Source organism: Columba livia, chromosome 1 (genome assembly GCF_036013475.1).
Source record: "Columba livia isolate bColLiv1 breed racing homer chromosome 1, bColLiv1.pat.W.v2, whole genome shotgun sequence".
In the NCBI taxonomy this organism is placed as follows: Eukaryota; Metazoa; Chordata; class Aves; order Columbiformes; family Columbidae; genus Columba; species Columba livia.
This window is the reverse complement of record NC_088602.1, coordinates 19,880,405-19,901,901: the sequence shown is the minus strand read 5'-3', so window position 1 is coordinate 19,901,901 and position 21,497 is coordinate 19,880,405. Positions and strand designations below refer to the sequence as shown.

Sequence of the window (21,497 nt, the reverse complement as noted above, 5' to 3'; positions counted from 1 at the left end):
TCAAGAAAGTTCCGTTCTTGGAGTGAATTTGTTTAGCTAAACCGCATGTTGCAGTACATACTATGAATGGTTTATAACACAACTGCTTTTGTTTGTTTTGACTTTTGAAGAGCATCAGATTTTATACAAGGTGTTCTCAAGGATACTGTGTCCTTGAATCTCAGTCTCCCTTTGCAAACTTGGTCACAATAAGCCTATGAACAGAGTATATCCATTACTCAAATAAATGGAAAATTTAACTTGGGAGCGGGGGATATTTTGGACAAAGAATCTGTATGTATGCTGTATTCATAACGGTATGAATAAGTTTACCTGGACCATATTTCTACAGAAAAAAAAAAGTGTCATCTCCATGTCCTACTGATCGTAAAGTATCTTGCTGTTGCAAGGAAGGAAACATTTGTGCAAGCTGGTTTAAAGCCTTCCACTGTGTAATGCATCATTATAAGTACATTTCGATGGTTGTTTGGAATAGACATAAGTCTGTTGTCAATGATTAACTGCTTATTAGGAGGCAAAGATATGTTTTCTGGTTAAAATAATTGTTCACTTACAGTAAGTAATACACATTTAGAAGGATTGCACACAAGTATTCTTGATAAATATTTTACAGAATGATGAATTTGAAAAATACTCATTTCCATCACAACTCAGTCTAGATTCACTGATTGAGTCTTAAGATAAAACTGATGATAAAGCTATTAGGAAGCTTATTATGGTTCAGATTTTATCAGTCATGGAAGATGATGGAAAAGGCCTATTGGTTCTATTCCTGTAATGGCAAGAAAGTAGGAATATTTTGGGTTACTATGGCTTTTTTTCTGTGCAAAATAGTTGTAAAATACTAGTGTTCTGTTTTTATCAGTTCACTCACTTTTTCAGAAATAGAGATTACTAAAACTTAGCATGAGCAGTGATGCTAAATTGATTAAAAACTCTTTTGAGATAACGTGCCCTAATTATATTAAATGGTATGTAAGTAGCTCAAAGCATGGGATGCAAGCAGCAGAGAGAGCATGTATGTGCTACTTCTTAATATAGCAGGGATGGTCTTGGTGAACTGAATTGGGAGCAAATAGGTAATGTGAAAATAGAGGCATTGCTGGCATTTTGTACACTCTTATTAAAATTGCCAGTGTTATATAGCTTAACATGGAGATTTTTTTTATCCAGTTCAGGAGTTACCACTTCAGTAGGTCTTCACTTGTGACATCTGTAAGTAACTATTGAACATTCTCCTCTACACTATTTTTGATGTTGCCCTTTTTTTCTCGGTTTGAGATACATGCCACACATCATAGTTTGTAATGCAATAGTGAGTTGGGTTTAAAGTCTGAAATACTCTTTTCCTCACTTGATATGTATATCTTGTTACAGCACTCTTCCAAAAACACCTTGCAACTGGTTTTACATAGCACACTGCTCCTAACACTCAGCATTTGGGAAAACGGGATGGTTTTTTTCACTAACTATAAACTAGTGTTTGCTTATAGCAACTGCTTAAGCTCTCTGCTTTGGTGTGCTGTGCGCAGTTGAAAATTCAGTTTACATCGCTGCCTAGGAAGGTGTCTAAACATTACATTACTTTTGTCTCATCTTTTCTGCCCTTGTACATGACATTTTAATGGGGATTGAGGAAGTACTGGTGTGAGCTGGTAATTCTAAACTGCAGTGCTGTAAGGGGAACACATTTTAAATATAACTTGAACTAAGTTGAAGAGGTCCATTCAGTTTTTCAAAGTAGAAGTCCATGTCATTCAGGCCTTCTGGCTAACACATGTTCATTTGTTCAAATACTTACACCATCATCCTTATAGTATCTGCATATGTTTCAGAAGTACATTAAACATGCCAAAACTGCAAAAAGTGATTAATTCTTTCTTTGCCAACCTCATGCTATTTTAAGTGCATTTGTTGCACTGCATTTTTGCTAGCAAGCAGAGGTATATCTGTATTTAAAAGTTATTGTAGATTTTAATATTAGTAATTTTCATTCCACAGTTGTGAGCTATGATTCCTCTAAAACTCAGACTGGGATGGCTCTGCTGTGCGGTAGCAGTGGATTTATCTGCTGTCCTTATTCCAGAAAATAATGTAATATCTTTTTAAATACCCAAGCCTTAAGCCCTAAAAAATAAATACTGAAATGTTGGATTTGGGCACACTCTAAAGATTTCATAAGAATTCCTTTTGTAGCTGATGACAGCCTGCCAGATTCTGCTCTTGAAAGCTTTCTTAGGGCTGCCTGACCATGTTGATTGTATACAGCTCAAGGGTAAAGGCAGTGTTTTTCATTTTGCCATTTGTGGTAGTAACTGACTCTATAGTGGTAGGATAAACACAATATTTGTTAAAAAAGGAATGGTCCCAGTTTGGTTCCTAAAAATGGTATGTGGAGTTGGTCAAAGGGTGTTTTTGCTTGAAGGTATTGCCTATGTGCTGCAAGTGACTAATTTTTCTTGTTTCTTATCTGGCTGATCAGTTTTTGGTTTTTTTTTTTCTTCCTGTGTACAAATGTACTTAAATTTTTAACTGCCTTTGGTCTGATCAGAAAGCACAGTGAAGTCTTGACTCTCTCCGCGATATGCTATGGTGGAACTAAGCTTGGGAACGGTGTAGAATTGACAGATACAGTGCTCTTGTTTTTGGTTGTACCTTTTGAGTTTTTATATTATTCCTGAAATTTCAATCTAAACTGCTTAATTTTCACACGAGACACAATTTTAATACTTAAAGATAGTAAAGCTTTATTCTTTAAGTAAAAGAAAACACCACCACCAGACTGCAGATTGTCAAACTGTTTATGTATTTATCACCGTGGTCATTTCAAGTGGTGCTGTTTGGCACCATTTTCATTTTGGTTCTGAGTTAATTTCTTTGTACTTCTGTACAGTGTGCTCATTAGATAAAGCACATTGATAGCTTGGGAAGCTTGGTGGCGATTCAGATATACTTAGCTGTATTTATTTCCTAAGAAAGATACTTAAAAATGATTACGGATTATCTAGAAAGAAAATTCCTGATCTGAAGTTGATTTACTTAGTGTTCACATCTATTTTATCATATTGGACATAAACATATGATAAAACTGGAGACTTATTAGAAAAAAAAGGTTAAAACAGATGAGAAGAGAACAATATGAACTAAAGGTTACATTAATTTAATTTTAACCATAATCCAATAGGATTTTAAAGTATGCATTCTTTGAAGAACATTCTGATCTAAAGTACACATTCAGATTTTAAAATGTTACACAAAACCAATTTTTCCCCTTTTCTGTTTCTGATATCAGATCTTTTTAACTTGAAAAGTAGAATAATCTGTAATTACAAATTCTTTTACAAGGTACTACATACAAATGCATTGACTTACAAAGTACTGATTGTTGAACAGTCACAGTCTGGCTTGAGATAGCTTGGCTCAAAAATGCTGAAATAACTGATCTAAAGGAAGATTCTCAAGTGAAAAGGAAAACCCCATAGGGCTTTTGAAGAGTGAATATGCTTTGAGGTGAGACGTTCAGCATATGAGTGGTATGCTCTAATGGCATGAAGCTCATTTTACTTAAGCATGTTGTGGAAACAGATTTTTGCCATACTTCTTAATATGTAATTTTTTCTATAACAACTTGGATCATAATTCTTCCTTTCTCAGTGAAGATAAGTCAGAATGCATTGTAATTGAACTATTAAAATGACAGGGAAGGCTGGTTAGCAACTGATGGGGTCAGTTTACATTGGACCACAAATGTGAATGGATTCTCAGCCTGAGACTTGAAGTGGTACATACTCGTGGGTGGTTTTACAGAGTCTGCATCCAGCATCTCTTGCTACCTTGTGCTTGGGGACGAGACTGGGGACTTGAGAGAGCACATACTTCAAATGCAATTTAATTTTCTTCTCAGGAGCCCTGAATTTATTCATTTAGGCACTGTGCTATCAGCAAGGTGTGAAACCACCTTGGGATTTGGTGCTTTCTGTGGCATGTTAGCTCACTTCTAGCATGAGGGAATATCAGTCCAAACCTCCCTGATTCTTGAACAGTGAGGAGGGGTGTGAGTGTGGCCAGTGGAAAATACAGAGGAAGGTGGTTGTTCAGTGCTAGTTTAGTGGCAAATGTTGGGTTTTATTATCCCAAAGTCACTTGTTTTCTTAAAAGTACATTAAATGAAATGTGAGAACTTATTAACAACAGAAGGATTGACTAAAAACTTGCTATACTTAATGTCAGGTATAACTTTTCCCATTGGATTGGCTTTTTGTTGCCTTTTGGGATATACTGTAAAATATCTTCAGTCTTAGTAGGTGGTCTCACCGATTTGGTGTTTTGCTGTTATGAAGAACTCCGTTTTGTTAAGAGTTCTGGGGTTTTCCCCATAAGATACTTTAAAAAATCACAGCTGTAGGCATTTCAGGTTTGTTTTGACAGTAATCCATGAAATACTGAAGTTTATCAAAATTATCTATATCTAAAATATAAGTTGTAGAATAAACTGAACATTAAATTTTCATGAAAACAACACTTTTTATTATTTTACATGCAAGCCCTCAATGTGTTAATTTTCAATGGGATAGATTTAATAGGTCTTTTCCATCTTGAACTTCCTTAAGCTACTATGAGAATTAATATAATTGATATTTTGAGGTTTTCATCATAATGACTTTGGCCTGACTTCTACAAGCAGTAAGAGATGGGTTTCTTCAGAAAAGCAGTTTAGAACAGCAAACGTTTTCTCCTAGTTGAAGGAACCATTCGGAAAAGTGTAATTTCACAGAGAAGTGTATCATACTTACAGGTAAAAACCATTTTAAAAACTGATTTCATATAATGATTTATTTATACCAAAATCACATTGAAAAAATTGTAAATATGGGTAAAAACATAGTGATTTGTGTGTAGTCCCTCGAATAGGGGACAAAATGTTCAAAATAGGAGGTATGAGATTCAGAAGGAACTTAACTGTGTTTACTGCATACACGCGCTCATAAGGTTTTCCCCTTTGTTTTGGTAAATGGTTTGTCTACAGCTTCTGTTGTTCCTAGTTTTACTAGTGTGCTTTTATATCTTAATTTCTGTAGAGTGAAGCATAACTGTATAATTTGATTTAATTTACATGCTAACTGTATGTGGGATGTTAAGAGCTTGACTTGAAAGAAGCGCAGCGAGAATAAAGTTATTGTGCTTGCCTTTAATTTCTCAGTAAAAGAAATTGGATAGAACCTTGAACAGGAGTAAGTGTGAAGAGTCCTGTATGTAAACTGTAAATTGAAAAAGGTCTGGGGAGGGGTGCTGGTGGTGAAATAAAGTAACATAATAAAATGGGAGAAATGTGGTTTACTTTTATATCTACAACAGATTCACAAAAATAACTTTAAAACTTGTTATACGTGAAAACCAAGAACTAATTTTTAACAGAGAGGTGGAAATACTAGTTACATTAACACCCTGGATTTTTTAAACTTTGGGATTAGTGTTGTGCAGATGGACAAGGAATATCAGACAAACAAAAGTGAATTCATTTTCTGTAAAAAAATGTTAATATTCGTAGGATGCAGGATGATGCTGCTGCAGTTGGGTATGTTTCTTGTATTTTGTTTTTATGAAATTGTTCTGTAGGACCTGGTTTTTGTGGCTGAATACAGCAACTATGTACAACGTACACACTTTATGTTGTTGTAAGTATGGAACAGCTGATTTTAAAATTGCTAGCTTCTCATCAAACCAGTGAGAATCCAGTCTTACACCTGTGTGTCATAGCCAGAGAAGCACCAAACAGAAGATGGTGTGAAGGAAAATAAAATGGTGAATATTTTATAGCAATTCTGGTATAGGATTAATGTATTTTAATTAGTTTTTTGCCTTAATTTTACTGTAATCAATTTTTAATTTGTGTGAAAGGGAATGTTCTTTTATTCTCAGTGAACATTCAAAAGAAAAACCACCAACTAAACACACCAAACCACCTGCCCCCCCCAAGCAAACAACCAACTCCAATGCCTAACCGTGCCCCAGACCCCCAAGCAAAATAGGTTTTCCATCTTTAAATAACCACATATACCTAAGGCGGAAAACAACATAAGCAAGTTGGAAGAGGAAATGTAATGAATCTAGAAAGATGTAAAAACCACGAGGATTTATTGTAATTCTTTTTGCAGCTGTTTGTTCTTGGTGTTTTAGGTATTTTAATGGATTTCTTTTTTAAAAAGCTTCTTTACTGTCCATTATTCGCTGTTAAAAGAATTTATTCTGCAGTGCTATTACTAAGCTTTAAATATTTGCAGGAAAATCCCTGCACAAAACAGCTCTCACAGTACTGTAGAATGCAGTATTTGAATTGCCAGCTGGAAGTGGTCTTTCAGACTGCTTACAAATGTTTTAAATATTTGTATGCTAATAGGATATTTGAAATCTTTGTGTTCATCTTTAAAATAATTCAGTACATGCATTGCTGCAGATGGGAACAGCCCATTGCCCTCCTTGCTGCTTGGTCCTGCCTCTCGCCTGCTTTGTGCTGCTCTTGCACCTCTGTGCCCATGCAGGTGAGCATGGTTAAAGAAACCCAGGGAAAACTGTCGATTCTGCTTATTTCAGCGGGGAAGAACAGCATAGAGTGGGCAGTAGAGCAAGACTCTTCATAACTATGTGGACATAGGTTAGTTTGTGCTGTGTCTATATGCTGCATAGAGGATGTAGTTTTTGCATGTATATGTTTTTCATTAAGTGAGTTTGAATGACTTTTCAGCACTTCTAAGAAATATATGGGTTAGAACAAATAGGTAAGAAATATGTTTAGTGCTTTAGGTATCTGGATAGCAGAGTTGTTTTACGTTTTTAGTGATAGCTTGCCCAAGAGGGCAGGTGTTTGAAGTAATGAAAAAAAAATACACTAAAATATTGAGCCAAATTATGTGAGCTTGATCTGTCTGCTTTCTGCATTTGCCAAGAAGGTTACACGCAAGCCAGTAAAACGTGGAAAAAAGTCTTCTTCATGGTTTCTCCAGAAAAGATGGTAAACACAGTTGCTTTAGAGAAGCAAGACTATTCACATGTACTTCTTCTTGGAAGAAAATATGGAAACTGCAGTTACAAGTATGAGAAATACTGTCTTTTAAAATGCTAACATTCTTCATTCTTTAATACAATAGCACTTCATTGTTCCATGTCTTATGGTCCTCCTTAAGGGATGGAGCATGTGAAAGGTAAGCTACAGCTCCAGCTTTAATCAACTTCAAATCAAGAGCCTTTTCCAGAAGGCACAGAAGGAAAACTTTAATAACGCCACAGCAGTTCACCTTCAGTTTAGTTCCAGTGTGGAACATTGTGCTTCTAGAACTTCTAGCATTGTATCAGTAGCAGTTGTACATTTAACATTTTCAGAACCAGAGCTGTACCAAATAATATAAAGTTTCTGCCTTAGTGTGTGAAGAATGCAGCTATTACATTTCGAAACTGAATGTTCAGAGTTTTAAAAGAGAATGTATAAAATAAATGTAATATATTGAATTACTGGTTTAAAAGTGAAAATAACGTCAACTTGGCAGTTGAGATGGCTATGCTTTTCGGACCCTTTTGGTGTATGTGCCAGTTTATCATTGCCTTCTTTTGCTTTGTGTAGCTTTTGTATTATCACTTAATGCATGTTCAGCATCATTCTTGCATCACAGTTGTGTACAGTTTCATAATTTATTCACGCTGCTGAATGCAGATGTTTGTAGAAGGGGTACTAGAGCATTTGTTTAATATTATGGAACTTGTTTAGGAGGGGTTTGCATTGCTAAGCTTGTTTTCTGTTTACTCTGCATGTTTTGTGCAAAATACACTTTTTCTATTGCATATGGGAAAAAAGTGGCAAGTCATGAAAACGTGTTATATTAGGAAAGTAAACTGAAATCCGGGATGCCTCTTGCTGTTTCTAAAGTGACAGCTGGCTCAGGATAAAATCACTTGGTATACTTCCTCCTCTATGATTAAATGTAGATTTTTTTCTGCTTGCCAGCTACTTCAGTATTAAAGATCAAAAAAACCCAACCAAACACGACTGAGTTTAATTTCCATAGGTTATCTGGTTTTGATTACAAGCGTGTGTACAAACGAGTAAATTAATCACAAATAACTTGATGTTTGCTCTGAATAATACTGTATTAAACATTTAAAAAAATAGTTTGAGTTTCATTATTTTAAAAGTGAAACTTTAAAACTTGTGTTGACTGAAATTAAACCTGTCCACTGGAGGGTGAGAGAGAGTACAAATCTTTGAAGAAATCCTGCTCTTGTGTTGAGTTCCATTATGTTACTGGGCATGTGTTTTTTACTCTTTAAATTTGGATTATTGTGTGAAATTGTTTGTTACAGAGACTTAACAAGAAATAGAATTTTGTCTTATTTTACCCAGCTATAGGTATTAAATTTGTTGTTAGCAACATAGAATTGGTTAGATTAGGCACATGTACTTTACTGGAGATGGTGCCATGTGCTATGAATATCAGTAATTCAATAATTCAAGTGATGGTTGTTACCAAAGACTGTTGTGCCTTTAAGCCTAGTAGGATAAAAGCTCATCTTGAGCATTATTCTTACTGCCTTTGAAATTAATTCTTTCATGTGTCTTTTCCTTCTTCCAGTAACCATAAACCTGAATTTTCTAAGTGTCTGATATTTTTGGGAAATAAATGCTGATTTTAAAACTGTGCCTAGAACCTTGATACTACATTTGCATTTTTGCTTTATTGTTGTAGTGTTCACAGTACTCACAGATTTGAAAATGTTCATCTAGATTTTTGGGAGAGACTGAGGGCTTCATTCTTATATGTTGCTTAATTTGTGGGAAAGATGGGAAATTTGTGCCTCAGGTGGGAAAACTTGTAGAAACTTCCTCATATTATTGTAAAAAGAATTTAAAAATCAAAATTGTTTTTAAAATGGGTACCTTAAAAACTTCCCAGTGTCAAGGAAGCTGAATGATGTATCTTTAAAGAAGTTAGGAAATCTTTATTTTACTAGAGGTCCTACATATTTGTGAAGTATTTGAGCTCTAAATCTTTCACTGATTTGACATGGAGGACATTGTGACTCAACCCTAACCTTCCATTAGTCTTATGGTGAAAATTCTGCAAGCTTTTGCAAAATCTTCAGTAGTGATGTAAGGACATAATGTGATATACTGACTGTAAGACTAGGCCAAATAATTCACTTTTGAACATAGTTGCTGGCCTGCTCTGGGTACCCTTATCCGTTCCATTTAGGACCTTGTTTCTTACTTTGTATTCCAGGTTTTCTTTAATGTTAAAGGCTTTAAATTTCTTGATGATGTGGAAGATACAAGCTGTATAAAACTTTATTTGAGGGTTGTAATACTAACCTTGATGGAAATGGGCTAAAGGAAAGAGTCAGATGCACAGTAAAAACTGATCTTTATATGATTTGGCAAGTCATTACATACCTCTCCGTATGTGTTTTGCTGGTGTATGAATATAATGTATGTATTCTTAACCTCTTGTGTCACTAAAAAGGATTTATGGTTCTTCCTGAGTGGTGGGGAAAAGTCTTCTGGATGAATTTAATGTTGAAGTTTCTCTTTGCGTAAATCAATAGACAATAATTGTCAGAATACATGTAAACTTAAAAAAATAGGTATGTACCCTCTCGTGACTCATAGGTGTGTGGAAATACTAATATGGAAAAATAAAAGTAGATAAGTGCTCTTCATGCATTTACAGATGGGAGAGATACTTACGTGGAAAAGCATGAAGATGTGGTTTGACCTCATCTTTCAGTTTCCTCTAAATTTTGGAAGCTGCCATAGAATTAAAACTCCAAATATGACTTGTGATAAACTTCATCTAAAATTCTTCAATGTTATTTCAGAGTTCTGCTATAAGTGAAATTAGTCCATTGTAGACATGTAAGTAAAATACATGCTTTATGGGACAAAATAAGTCTTGAAAGCCTGTCTTTCATTAAGATATGGAGAAGATTAATGTCAATGGGGAGTTGGCTAGATATTTTCTCATCTTTTTAGTTTTTGTCTGCATAAAAACGTAAAGGAACAGAGGTGCCTTCCCTGCATGTCATTAATAGACAAGACAAAATTGTGCTGGGAAAGGACAGAAGTTCAAATACTTTTAATTTACCAGTGCTTCCAGTAGAGGACTTCTTGCACAAGTTTAGAGAGCTCCTGCTTAAAAATAAAATGCTGCTCAAATCTGATCCTGTTCTTATTGCAGGAAAATGTAATCTCTTGGCTTGTTTGTGACAAAACAAGGATTTAAGTTGATGAAGAAAGTAATTATCTTTCCACAGTGATAAACCTGAGTAGTTGAACAACCAACACCTGAGGCAGCTTATCTGCTGATGGGGTAGGTGTACAGCTACACAGCACTCATAGCTTGCCAGGACTTTGACTGTGGTAGTGTAGTGCCTTTGGCTGGTTCAGCAGTCGCTTCATCTGCCTCGGTTAATGGAGTTCCTTTATGGCTACGAGGATGCTTTTCACAATATTCATCACTTCTGTATAGCAGATTCCAGTTGCACTTTGGCAGCTGCTGCAGTTGGGGGTTGAGGGTGGTATAGACATGGACCCCTTAAATCAGTGTGTGCTTTTCCCAGCTGTAGTTGTCTTAGTTCACACCTTTTCAGTCATTGCAGTGCATTTCCAGATGTTGCTTTTCCTGAATTATAAATGTGGTATTCTCAATGAGGTACTGATGTGAGCAAGCTTGTGTAGAGACTTTAAAAATACTGTATACAAATAAAAAAACCCACCAACCCAACTTGTTAACACATGTACTGTCAAAGACACCAATTCCTTTGATAATTCAAGATGTGTTACAGAAAATCAATCTGTTAGATTACTGTTTCAGTCAGATTCCCAAATTTTGGAATGAAGATGCAAAGACTTGGTTCTGCCTCTAGGTGCTGAGGTTCATCTTTAAACTGTTTGTATATATGCATTTATTTTAGTTTAGAGAGTGTGGTGTAAACTAGAATCACTCAAAATTTATGCATAAATATATGCAGAGCATACTCAGCTATCAGATGCAAGATTTTGCAGAGCTCAGAATGAAATAGATTTTTAAATAAGATGGAACGAGAACAAAGAACAAGGTTGAACAGAATAGGAGAGCACACTGCGAGTTCTTTGAAGATGGTCTGTAAGAAGTAGTGGAAGAATCTGATAACAGGTAAATGTTCTTTTAAACTTTCGAAGAAATTGATGCATCAGTACGCACAACTTTGGTTTGAAATGTGGACTTTTGAGAGCTGCTGCTTGCTTATGTGGAGTTTCTTTTCAAGATAAAACAAATGATGATTGTAGTGTGTTAGAATGGTCATGTTTTCCTTGTGTACGTCAAAAGTCATGAACTGTTAACTGAAGTAAGAACTTCTGTGTTTTTTCTCATTAATGTGTTGATATTTCCAAATTAGTCACCTGACAATTTTGATAACTTAAATGCATATTTTTAATGTGAAAATTATAGTATGAGCTTGCATCTTGAAACTTTGAACAAAAAACCGTGATAGAAAATAGTGCCAACAGTCATCTCTTCAATTCAGAATATTTTGTTCTTGAATATGATGCCAGCTGACTACCTTTGTGTGTAAGATGGTACAAAATGAAGTTGCGTATTTTCTACCATGTGGTCTTGGCTTAGTCCTGTGCAAACATGGTTCCATCATTAAGGTCTTTGTACTTTGTTTTCAAGTGAAGAAAGTTGTGGCAAACTGCAGTGTCTTTTAAGGGGATAGTTGGTGGAAGGGTTTAATTTTAAATAGTGTTCAACGCACACTGAGATGTCTGATAGTTAATTCTGTTATTCGAAGCTGAAATTATTCCCTCATTGCAGGTGTTTATTTAACATACATGAGAACTTAAGCTTAATGCTTTTTTTTAGTATTTGTTCACTTGGAAAGCTGTTTTGCTTTGGGTAGGAACAATAACTTTATTGTACAGGAGTAGCCACTTCTATTAAAATAAGGAAAGTAAAATGGTAATAGAAAGTTGAGAGAAATCTTACTTAGTGCAGCATCAGCAATATGCCCAGCTGTGCAAGTAAAAGACAAGAGCCAAGTTTGAGTCCCAGCTTGCCAGACGGTACAACAGGACACCAGCAGCAAGTAGAGAATCTTTGCTCTTCAGTTTTATGCAGTTGAGTTATCTGCTTATTCTTCCTTATATTTTTTCTCAGGTTCCTTGATAGTGTTATGCACAACTTTTAGCCCAGGTCTGAATAGTGATCTGCTTAGGCTGGGCAAGTGAAGGCTTGGTTTGTTGCAAGGACTAGTTGTGTCATATTGAAACAGATTGGCAAATGCCTTCATCTCCTCAAAACACAGGTTTTCATGACAAATAGCACCTGTATTCAACACTGCTGCTTTTTTTTTTTTTTGGTAAACAGGTAAGTCTGTATGTCAGTGGGACCAGTAGTTAATAAAGCATTTGCAGGATACTCTCAGTTTATTAATGCTGTTCTGTTGTCTTTATCTTGAAATACAGATTCTGTTTCCTGTGTATTTCAAATCTAATGTAGGATGTTCTTTTTTCTACCAAATATGGCTTTATTATCATGGAAGCTAGAAGCTGATGTTCTTTATTTGTAATCAGAGATAAAAATTGCCACCCAGCAAAGTTAGCATATCGAGGAAATTACTTAATTGCACAATGAATTACCAAATTTTTGGACAGAGCCAGAGGCAGTGGGCACAAACAAACACAGGAGTCTCTGTCTGAATATCAGGGAACACTTTTTTCCTGTGAGGGTGACCAAGCACTGAGAGGTTGTGAAGTCCCCATCCTTGGAGATATGGAAAGCAACTGGCTCCAGGTGGCCCTGCTTGAGCAGGGGGTTGGACCCAGTGACCTGCAGAGGTCCCTTCAACATCAGTCACTCTGTGATTCTGCCACCTAGATAAAGCTTTGACCTTGTTGAAGTTTATTTGAATTAACATTAAAAACCTGTTACATGCTTAGGTATTTGAATGCTTCCATACTAGGTTTCATTTCAAGGTAGATGTACGTATTGCTTAGTATTGTTAAATTTTACATTTTCACATTAAGCGCTTCAAAGATGAAAGCTCTTTGAGTGAATCTTGAGTGTGTTGCTCTTTATAAGGACCGTGCGACCACAGCTTGCGCTGCCCTTTCCCCCAGCACAGTCTTATGGCTTCAGAGCTTTTAGCCCCACAAAGATAATCGATTCTGCTGTCATTATTTTGAAGAGGAGGTTAGGACCTGGCCTAACTTGGCACCTGCTGCACAAGTGACAGGTAAGGAATCTTTACAGGAGGGAATGGGGAGCGTTGTGTGAAGTTGTGTAAGGCGGCATTGCTGTCACTTTGGAAGTAAACATGCTGTGTATCAGCGAGTTTCACAATTTCTTAGGAATGCTGGTTTTTTGAATTAGAGAAAGATGGATATGCTTAATCTAGGAAGCTTACCTTGAAACTAGATATCCTGTAGTTTTTTGAAGATTCAGAATATTCTCAAACTATTGAGGTCATCACATCTCAGCTATAGATACTAATATAAGTAGTTTTCTGTAATACAAAGTTTTGCTGATTTTCTGTAAAATTTTAGAAAACTGTCTCTTAGGCTTTGCCTATGCACTTTTTTGCTACTTTAAAACAATTTTTAAAATTACTTTGAAATCAAACTAAATTGATGTTAATAAAACTATGTGTATTGAAGTGTGTCTAAAATGATCTTGGTGGTTCTCTCAGATTGCATAATTGTAAACTTGCTTACACAGTGTGCAGTGCAATGATATCCTGACTGCTTAAAGCGCTAGAGCAGTACTGGTACTACTTAACTCTCTGGTAGCTGTACTGGTTTAACTATATCTATTAATAGTTTACAGCAGACTTTTCTAAATTTGTTTTAAACTCTGTGTGTAAACAAGCCATAAGTTTCTGTCATAGGTTGAACTCCCTCAGAATTTCTAGAACCTGACATAAAACAAGTTCATGAAATTTTAACTGTTACTTCCAATGCTGAGTAAGGCGACGGTTTCAGATGCTTTTCTTCTGTCAGGTTTCTTAAGTTTTATGTTAATTGGTGAAGTCACATCTATACATCATTATTTCTAGGTGAAAGAGATGATGAGGGTTAAAGGTTATTCCCTTCCTCCTTCAACAGTTTTGTGCTTCTTAGCTGTTCATGATAAGGTAAAGTATCATAAAATGCTCAGGAACTTTGCATCCATGTAATGGGGCACGTGAGCTCTGGATGGAGAAAGTGATACTGTTACTTGGATGGTTTTCCAAGCTGCTCAGCAGGAGCACAGTCGTTGAAAGTAAAAATCTGACCGTCTGAAGGTGTTCCTGCTGGATTAATGCATACGTAGAGTGGATCATTATGAAAATCACTGTTTGGTTGGCCAGCTATTCTGGTGCTGCACATTCCTCAACTGAGAATGTTAGCGATATAGGAGAGAGGGCTGTTTTCAAAATACAGGATTGAGTTGCCATTTCATATGGGATTATTATAATGACTTTGTATGACTACAGCCTCACAGCAGAAAACTTTACAAAAATATAATGTATATATAAAATATACATTAAAATGTTACCCTTCAATTGTACTGTGTGATAGAAGCCTGAGTGATGTTAGGAAGTTAAAGATTTTATTCCCTTCTGCTGGTTAAATCCAAACTTCTTTGAAATTGTAGGGAACCATTTTTAGCAAAAAAAAAAAAGGATCCTACTTTTGTATTAAATGTGTGGTCTTACATCTAGGAACATAATGACTCGCAAATGAACAATTTTTATTAAATTTACAAAGTACTTAGAAATTTCAGTGTCTTTATTTAGACCTTGTTTAAGCTGCGCAGATGAAATCTTCGTCCTTTCTGTTTAAATATTTTCAGACATGCTCATCGTTCCCCAAATATTGAAGAAAAAGTTTAACTTCTGCATGAGTGAAGTTTTGCAATCCAGGCAAAACAGAAAAATCATTGTCCCTTGATTTAAGTATTGCCACTGGTAACTGCCACCGTCTTGTCTCTTTTGGTGTCTGATTCCAGAAGAGGAATATGACTACACTCACATTCCTCATGCTGTGTAAGATGCTAACTTCAGATACCATATACCTTATAAATAGAAAGTCGTGAAAGAGATCTTAAATGTTTTTAATAGCTCTGTCAAGGGAATTGAATGCCTTGCTGGCTCAGTTCAAATATTTGCCCGTCTGCTGCTAGGAATTTGATCTTCCTTTTGAGCCTTAATTTGGTAGTGTTCAATTTTTCCCTTAAATACTTCTAGCTGTTGGCAGGTATTTGCTCTTAAGGGTATTTGCTCTTAATTTGGGGAAGGTTATCTTGCAGTTTGTCTCCTGTAATCAGTGGCAGCCATGCAACCATGCCCAGGAGACAACTGATTTGCTCCCTGATGGTTTTATTGTTACAAGTGTGTGCTTTTGTCCTTAGCAGGGGCTACTCATGATTAAGGTGAGCAGGTTTGGCCAGACTTGAATAAAAATTAAGAATGGGGAGGAAAAGATTGCTTGATCACTTAAAAATGTCTAGCACTGTGTCTTTTGTTAGTACCTCAGCAGCCAACATTGTTATCTGTTACCTTTTGATAGGTAAGCCTGAACAAGTGCAAACATGAACACAGCTCTGCGGATCATCTCGGGTTCCCTTTGGAAACCCCAAATAAATGGCCACAAGGGATTGTGTGTTCTCCTGAGAACAGCTCGGCACTGGAGTTCTTCCTTTCTGTGTGGTGGATAGTGGCTCTGCTACTCTCAATGATCCCTATTCCTGCTGGTGCAAAATGTTGTATGGTCCACTTCAGTGGAAGTCAAAATTTACCTGTGCTGCTGTTGCTAGGTAATTTTTCAAGTAAACATAAAATAAACTTTGTTACAGTAGATCTCAAAAATCCTACTAATTTTTTTTTTATAAAAAGGCAACCTGTCAGTCAAGCCAATGAAGCTGCACAGCACCGGGGGGTGTGAGGTAAATGTAAAATGTCCTTTGGTGGTGTGGATTGTCCTCGCTGTTCCTGCTTAGGATGCTGCTGTGGCAGCTTGGAGCTTGTCTCGCATCACAATTCTCTATTGGAAAGGCAATTGTGGGGAGTATCTGTTAAGCTGAATCTATTACTTGAGATAGGTTGTACCGAGGAGCCGGTTTTCAGTTTTCCTCAATAATGGCACAATGGATGCACAGTATCACTCACTCTGTGTGTGATGCCATCTGTTCTCTTCAGACTAGACATGTGTGTCATGCTGTTAGCCTCTTACAATATTTGAGATTCCTTTTCCTTGGCACCATACCCACTTTGAGCTTTAATTTAAAGAAAAGCTTTATCATATGAATGAAGACGATTCAGAGTCACTTTGGTGTATTCCTGCTTACTCTTACTGATCCCTTTTTTCAGAACTAGCTGCTAGGATACGTTCAAATATAACAAAGTGCTGTTAAGCATGAACAATGGGGTTTGTTTAGGTTTCTATAGGGTAAGGAGGAGGTTGGAATGATCTTAATTTCCTGGTAGAGAGAGAGAGAGAGAATCCCAAAGTGCAAAGGGAGAGACACGCTGTTTGAAAGAAAACACAGACACACTAGAATCACTTTGCAAGTATTCAAGTTATGGTAAATGGTTAATTTATAACATGATTATGTGGTCTTACTGGTTGGTTTTAGGGCTTGTCTTCAAAAACATATCAGATTTATTGGCTACGGTTTTGTCACTAGTATCAGTTGCCAAGAATCTGTCTCACTGCTTTCTCTTCAGTGAACCTGGGTGGCCAGGAGAGTGAAGATCTTACCCACTGGCTGTTACCGAAACTGGAGGGACTGTGTTAGGCCTTTGGAGATGTTAGCCTTGCTGTTTGTAGATAGAGTGAAAAAGGAAGAAAAGCCTGATTAATATTAAAATAGAGACTGAAAGATGTGCAGTTTGTAATTGTAGCTTCCCTTTAGAACAGGTAGTACTCATCAATAGCTGGATTGGTTTCACCATATGGAGGTGGTGTTCCAGGACGCTAATATTGGTCCAGATGACAGTTCCAGCCTGGTCCCATGGCCATTATTGTGTTGGACCTGCTCAATGATTTTAATACTAGCACTTGAAAATTAAAGCCCTAGTTATAAAGTGTTAGTGTGCTGTGCTTTGTCATATCTGCTTTAGGAAGAAGGTACCATCTTACAGAATATCTGCGTTATGGAACAGATAACAGAACATTTGAACTTTGATATATGTTATAGCAAGCTGCACCATGGTGAGGGGAAAGATGACAAGGAAGCAAATGGGAGGATTGAGGGATTAACAGCACTTCTAATAGGACTCAGACATGAAATTCTGCCGACTTAGAAACCATATTTCTGCTGAGCTGCTAGCCTCAGCTGTACCCAGTAAGGCAAACATTACCTTTATTGTTAATGTTTGTGGTTGTGTGTTGTAATTTGCACATATGTCACTTCTGAGTTGCTTTTTGGGGCTGTTCCTGGAGCAAAACTAGCCTGAAAGGTGCAACCTGTGTGTGGCTTTCCAAAGTCATTCTTTCTGTAACAAATGGTTGGCAGGATGTGCTGAGTTCTCTGATCATCAAACAGGGCCCTGAGATGTAGGTAAATTGTTTTAAGAAGTCTTTATCTGAGAGCATAGAGAGCTCTTGATCCCCTTGTGCCCCTGTCACCAGGGGCTTGCCACACACTCGGCCTCTTTACAGAGGTTTCTTTTGGGCTCCTCGGTTCTGCAACATGTTTCTGTGTCTGCATCCCCAGCTGCAGCAATGGATTATGTTAAACCTACCAAACATTGCAGTGCTCACATGTTCCATTAAACTGGGGGTATTTGTGGAGAAAAGGTGATTTTAGTTGTGGGTGAGGGAGGAGGGAATGTGTGGGTATGGGTTGGGTGAGAGCTGTTTTGAAGCCTGAGTGACTGGGGCAGAGAGCTGTTGAATTTTAAACACTTTAGTTATCCGAACTATTTTGCCTATGGACTCTGGAAGAAGATGCACAGAGTTCAGGACGGATGCCGTTATTAACGCTTTCAGTTATTATTTAGGCCTTTTTGAATATACTAACAATAATTTTAATTATGAATTAATGTAATAGGACTAAAATTATACTCTGACTTGCCGTTAGTTCTTCCAGTTGCACATACTGCTAATCCAAGCAGATCTACTGCAGATTTTTGACATTACAAAAGTCTTAAACTTTTGCATCAGTTTCTAATGCTTTTATTATTAATATGTATTTTAGTGAGACTTTAATGCAGTTCTGCTCTGAAATGTTATTCTGAAGTAGGACAACATTTTACTCCAATTTAATTCAGTTGTATTTTGAGAGATAGCATTGCCTCTTTTAAGTATCTGCTAAATGTCTGTACCACAGCAGGCTGTGCAATGGGGATGAGACTTTCTGCTTCCACACCCTCAGTACAACTACAGTGAGAGCAGTTAGTTCTCAAGTTTCGTTAATAACTGTGTGTGCAGGTGTCCTAATTGTTGTAGTGGCAATAATATGAGAAGGATGAAATGTTGCTTTGGCCACATCCGTTGACAGGCCTGGAAGAAGACAGTGTTGTGTTTGATAGCTGTGTTTTAAAAACCCTCCAAAGAGAAGTGACTTGGGGTTCTTTGGAGCAGAACTGCACTCAATCTACTCCAAGCAGAAGTATGAAAATACAGGAACTTTGTAATGTTCTTGGAACAGCTGTTTTTTAACCGCTGACATAATAAAATTGGATTTAAAATCTTTCAAGAAATCTGTGTAGTAACAACTGAGTGGTTACAATGGGTAGAGAATAAATGGATTTTTTTTTTTGGTAATGTGAAGTTTTATTTCTCCATATTGTGGGAATTTGAAAAGAGAAACTACTGTATTTTCTAGTGTGTCACAGTTATTTACTGTTTCTTTATTTTTTTAGGTTACTATTAAAATCATAACATGCAGATGAAGACTGGCTTGTGCAGAATCCTGCTATCTTAAACAAAAGGGATTCCTAAACCAAGTGTTAGTACAAGGTATGTATTAGGATGTTTGGCTTTATTCAGCAATTTCTGAAATTAGGAGCCCTCTTTTTGTTCACATTTGCAATTTGATGTAGAGTAATTCTGCTTGTACGCTTCAGCTAATACTCGCTTTTAGAGAATGTAATTCCTTGCATAATTCCTGTTGTATGTTGACATGTTTTTAAAGGACTTGAAATATATGTATGCAGCCTTTTGCAGACAGCTCAAAATCTGGCTGGTTGTAAGGTGTCTTACATCCCAAACCATAGTGCCACATTAACATGATGTCCTGTCTGAGCTAGTGGATGCTGTCGATATGTTGCACTGAGAATCCAGTTTGTACCATCAACACTGTAGTTTCTGATTCGGAACAGTCCTTGGGGTTGGCCTTTGGTCCAGAAGGCCATGGCCATGTACCCTGTAAGACCTGGTGTAGAGTTGGGTTTGTGTTCGTGCAGGTGTGTGGTGTCGTCTGTCCTGGGTGTTGGGAGCGTCTCTGCGGACTGACAGATTGGGAGGTTTTAAAGGGAGATGGATGCAGCTTGGTTCAGTAGTTCTGAAATTCCAAAGTATCAGTTTTATAAAGTAAAAATGATGTTAAACACTGGGATTTAACCAAGATGTGCAAGTTCTGCTGATACAGCAAGAGGAATTCAGGTTAGTTCTCTTCTGTGTTTGTTTGACCCAGTGAACATACTCAGAACTGTCTCTATAGTGATGTTAACAGTAAACAGAGAGCTAGATATATTGAGCTATTTATCGACATCTGAAAGATGTAATCAGTCTTTCACATTGGAGGTAAAAGGGGGGGGTTGGACTAAATGATGTTCAAAGGTCCCTTCCAACCCAAACCATTCTGTGATTCTATAGTAGTAGTCTGTGTGGTTTATTGCTAATTACAGAGGTCCTTTTACTGATTTCCAAGTCGTCTGGTAAATTAAGTGTTGGAAGTCAAGCAGTAAAACTTCAGAGTTGCATGGGAAGTATAAACATGATGGGGTCCTTTGTCATTCTGTAAAAAGCATGGAAAGGCTACATGAGAGAAGAAATATTTCTGCAGTAATACGTTTCAAACTGTACTCTTGAGTTATGACTAATACTGGAAAATTGCTCATGTGGTCTTTGATGCCCGAGACTGAAATAGTTCAAAATTTCTACCCAGGAGCAGCAGAATCCTCTTACACACTCCACAGAAGCTTTGCTTCCTTTTTTTGTACCTTTTACTCTCTACCTGCTGTGCCTTGTTGCATCTTTCACTTACGTAGCGCTGCTTTGTACAGGATTTTTCCAAATTAAAAATTTTCTGTGTGCATGCTTCAGAGGAAAAGTTGGGGCCCTGTTCCCCTCCTGGTGTTGAGGTCACCTCAGGCGGGGTGCTCTATGTCGGACAGTCTGGTAGTTGCCTTTGCTGCTGGCAGTGACTTCTCTCTGAGCCCTGCAGTGCTAACTCGCATCTCATCTCTGCGGTGCAAGTTGGGACAGGCTTTTCACAGAACCCCAGAATACCTGAAGTTGGAAGGTGTTGTGGAGACTGTATAATCCAACACGCTGCTCAAAGCAGGATGCCAGGTAGAGCAGGTTGCCCAGGACTATGTCCATTTGGGTTTGGTCTCCAGGGAACGGAGACTCCACAGCCTGTGGGCAACCTGTGCCGGTGCTTGGTCACCCTCACAGTAAAACTTTCCTGATGTTCAGAGGGAAGCTCCCATTTTTCAGTTTGTTCCCACTGCTCTGGTCCTGTCGCTGGGCACCACTGGGAAGACTGTCTCTGCCATCGTTATATCTCTCATTAGATGTTTGTAAATATTTAGACGATTTTGCCCCACCTTTTCCAGGCTGAACAGTCTCAGCTCTTTCAGCCTTTTAGAACATGAAAGATGCTCCAGTCCCTCAGCTGTCTTCCATTCACTGAACTCAATCCAGTATGTCCACGTCTCTTGTACTGGGAAGTGCAACACAGGACACAACACTCCAGATGTCTCACCATTGCTGAGTAGAGAGGAAGGATCACCCCTCTTCATCTGCTGGCAGCTTTCTTTGTAGTGAGTGCAGGATGCCATCAACCCTCTTTGTGGTCAGGTTATATTCTTTGCTCATGGTGGTCCTTGGACTTGTTGTTCACCAAGATCCCCAGGTCTTTATTGGCAAAGCTGCTTTCCAGCCAGTTGGCCTCCAGCTGTGTTGGTGCCTGGGATTATTCCTTCCCAGGTGCAGGATTTGGCATTTCCCTCTGAACTTCATCAGATCATATTGAGCCCATTTTTCCAGCCTCTTGAGGTCAGTCTGGATGGAAGCATGACACTCTAGTGTATCAGCCACTCCTCCCAGCTTGGTGTCCCCAGCAGACTTGCTGAGGGTGTGCTCTGTCCCATCAACCAGGTCATAAATGAAGATGCTGAAAAGGCCTGGCTCCAGTAGTGATTCCTGGAGTACTTTGCTACTTGCTGCCCTCTAACTGTACTTTGTGCCGCTGATGAGAACCTTCTGAGCCTGGCTGTTTAGCCAGACTTCAGTCCACCTCGCTGTCCACTTAACC

General features: G+C 37.6%; 1 protein-coding gene across 8 annotated transcripts in view; it reads left to right on the top strand.

The window, feature by feature from the left end:
* PSPC1 (paraspeckle component 1) overlaps window positions 1–21,497 on the top strand; it is a 64,007-nt gene that overhangs the window by 39,074 nt on the left and 3,436 nt on the right. For 2 of the 8 annotated variants that reach the window (XR_010469670.1, XR_010469654.1), the window contains one exon: window positions 18,877–18,973. Coding sequence is in view for 3 of the 8 variants with exons in the window: in XM_065049262.1 (XP_064905334.1) it covers window positions 14,083–14,160; window positions 15,578–15,952 (453 nt within the window). In the remaining 5 variants the exon portion in view is untranslated. Of the gene's footprint in view, window positions 1–14,082; window positions 15,120–15,577; window positions 18,232–18,876; window positions 18,974–21,497 lie in introns of those variants that run through there. The other 6 variants (XR_010469653.1, XR_010469655.1, XR_010469658.1 and 3 more) reach the window with 6 other exon arrangements.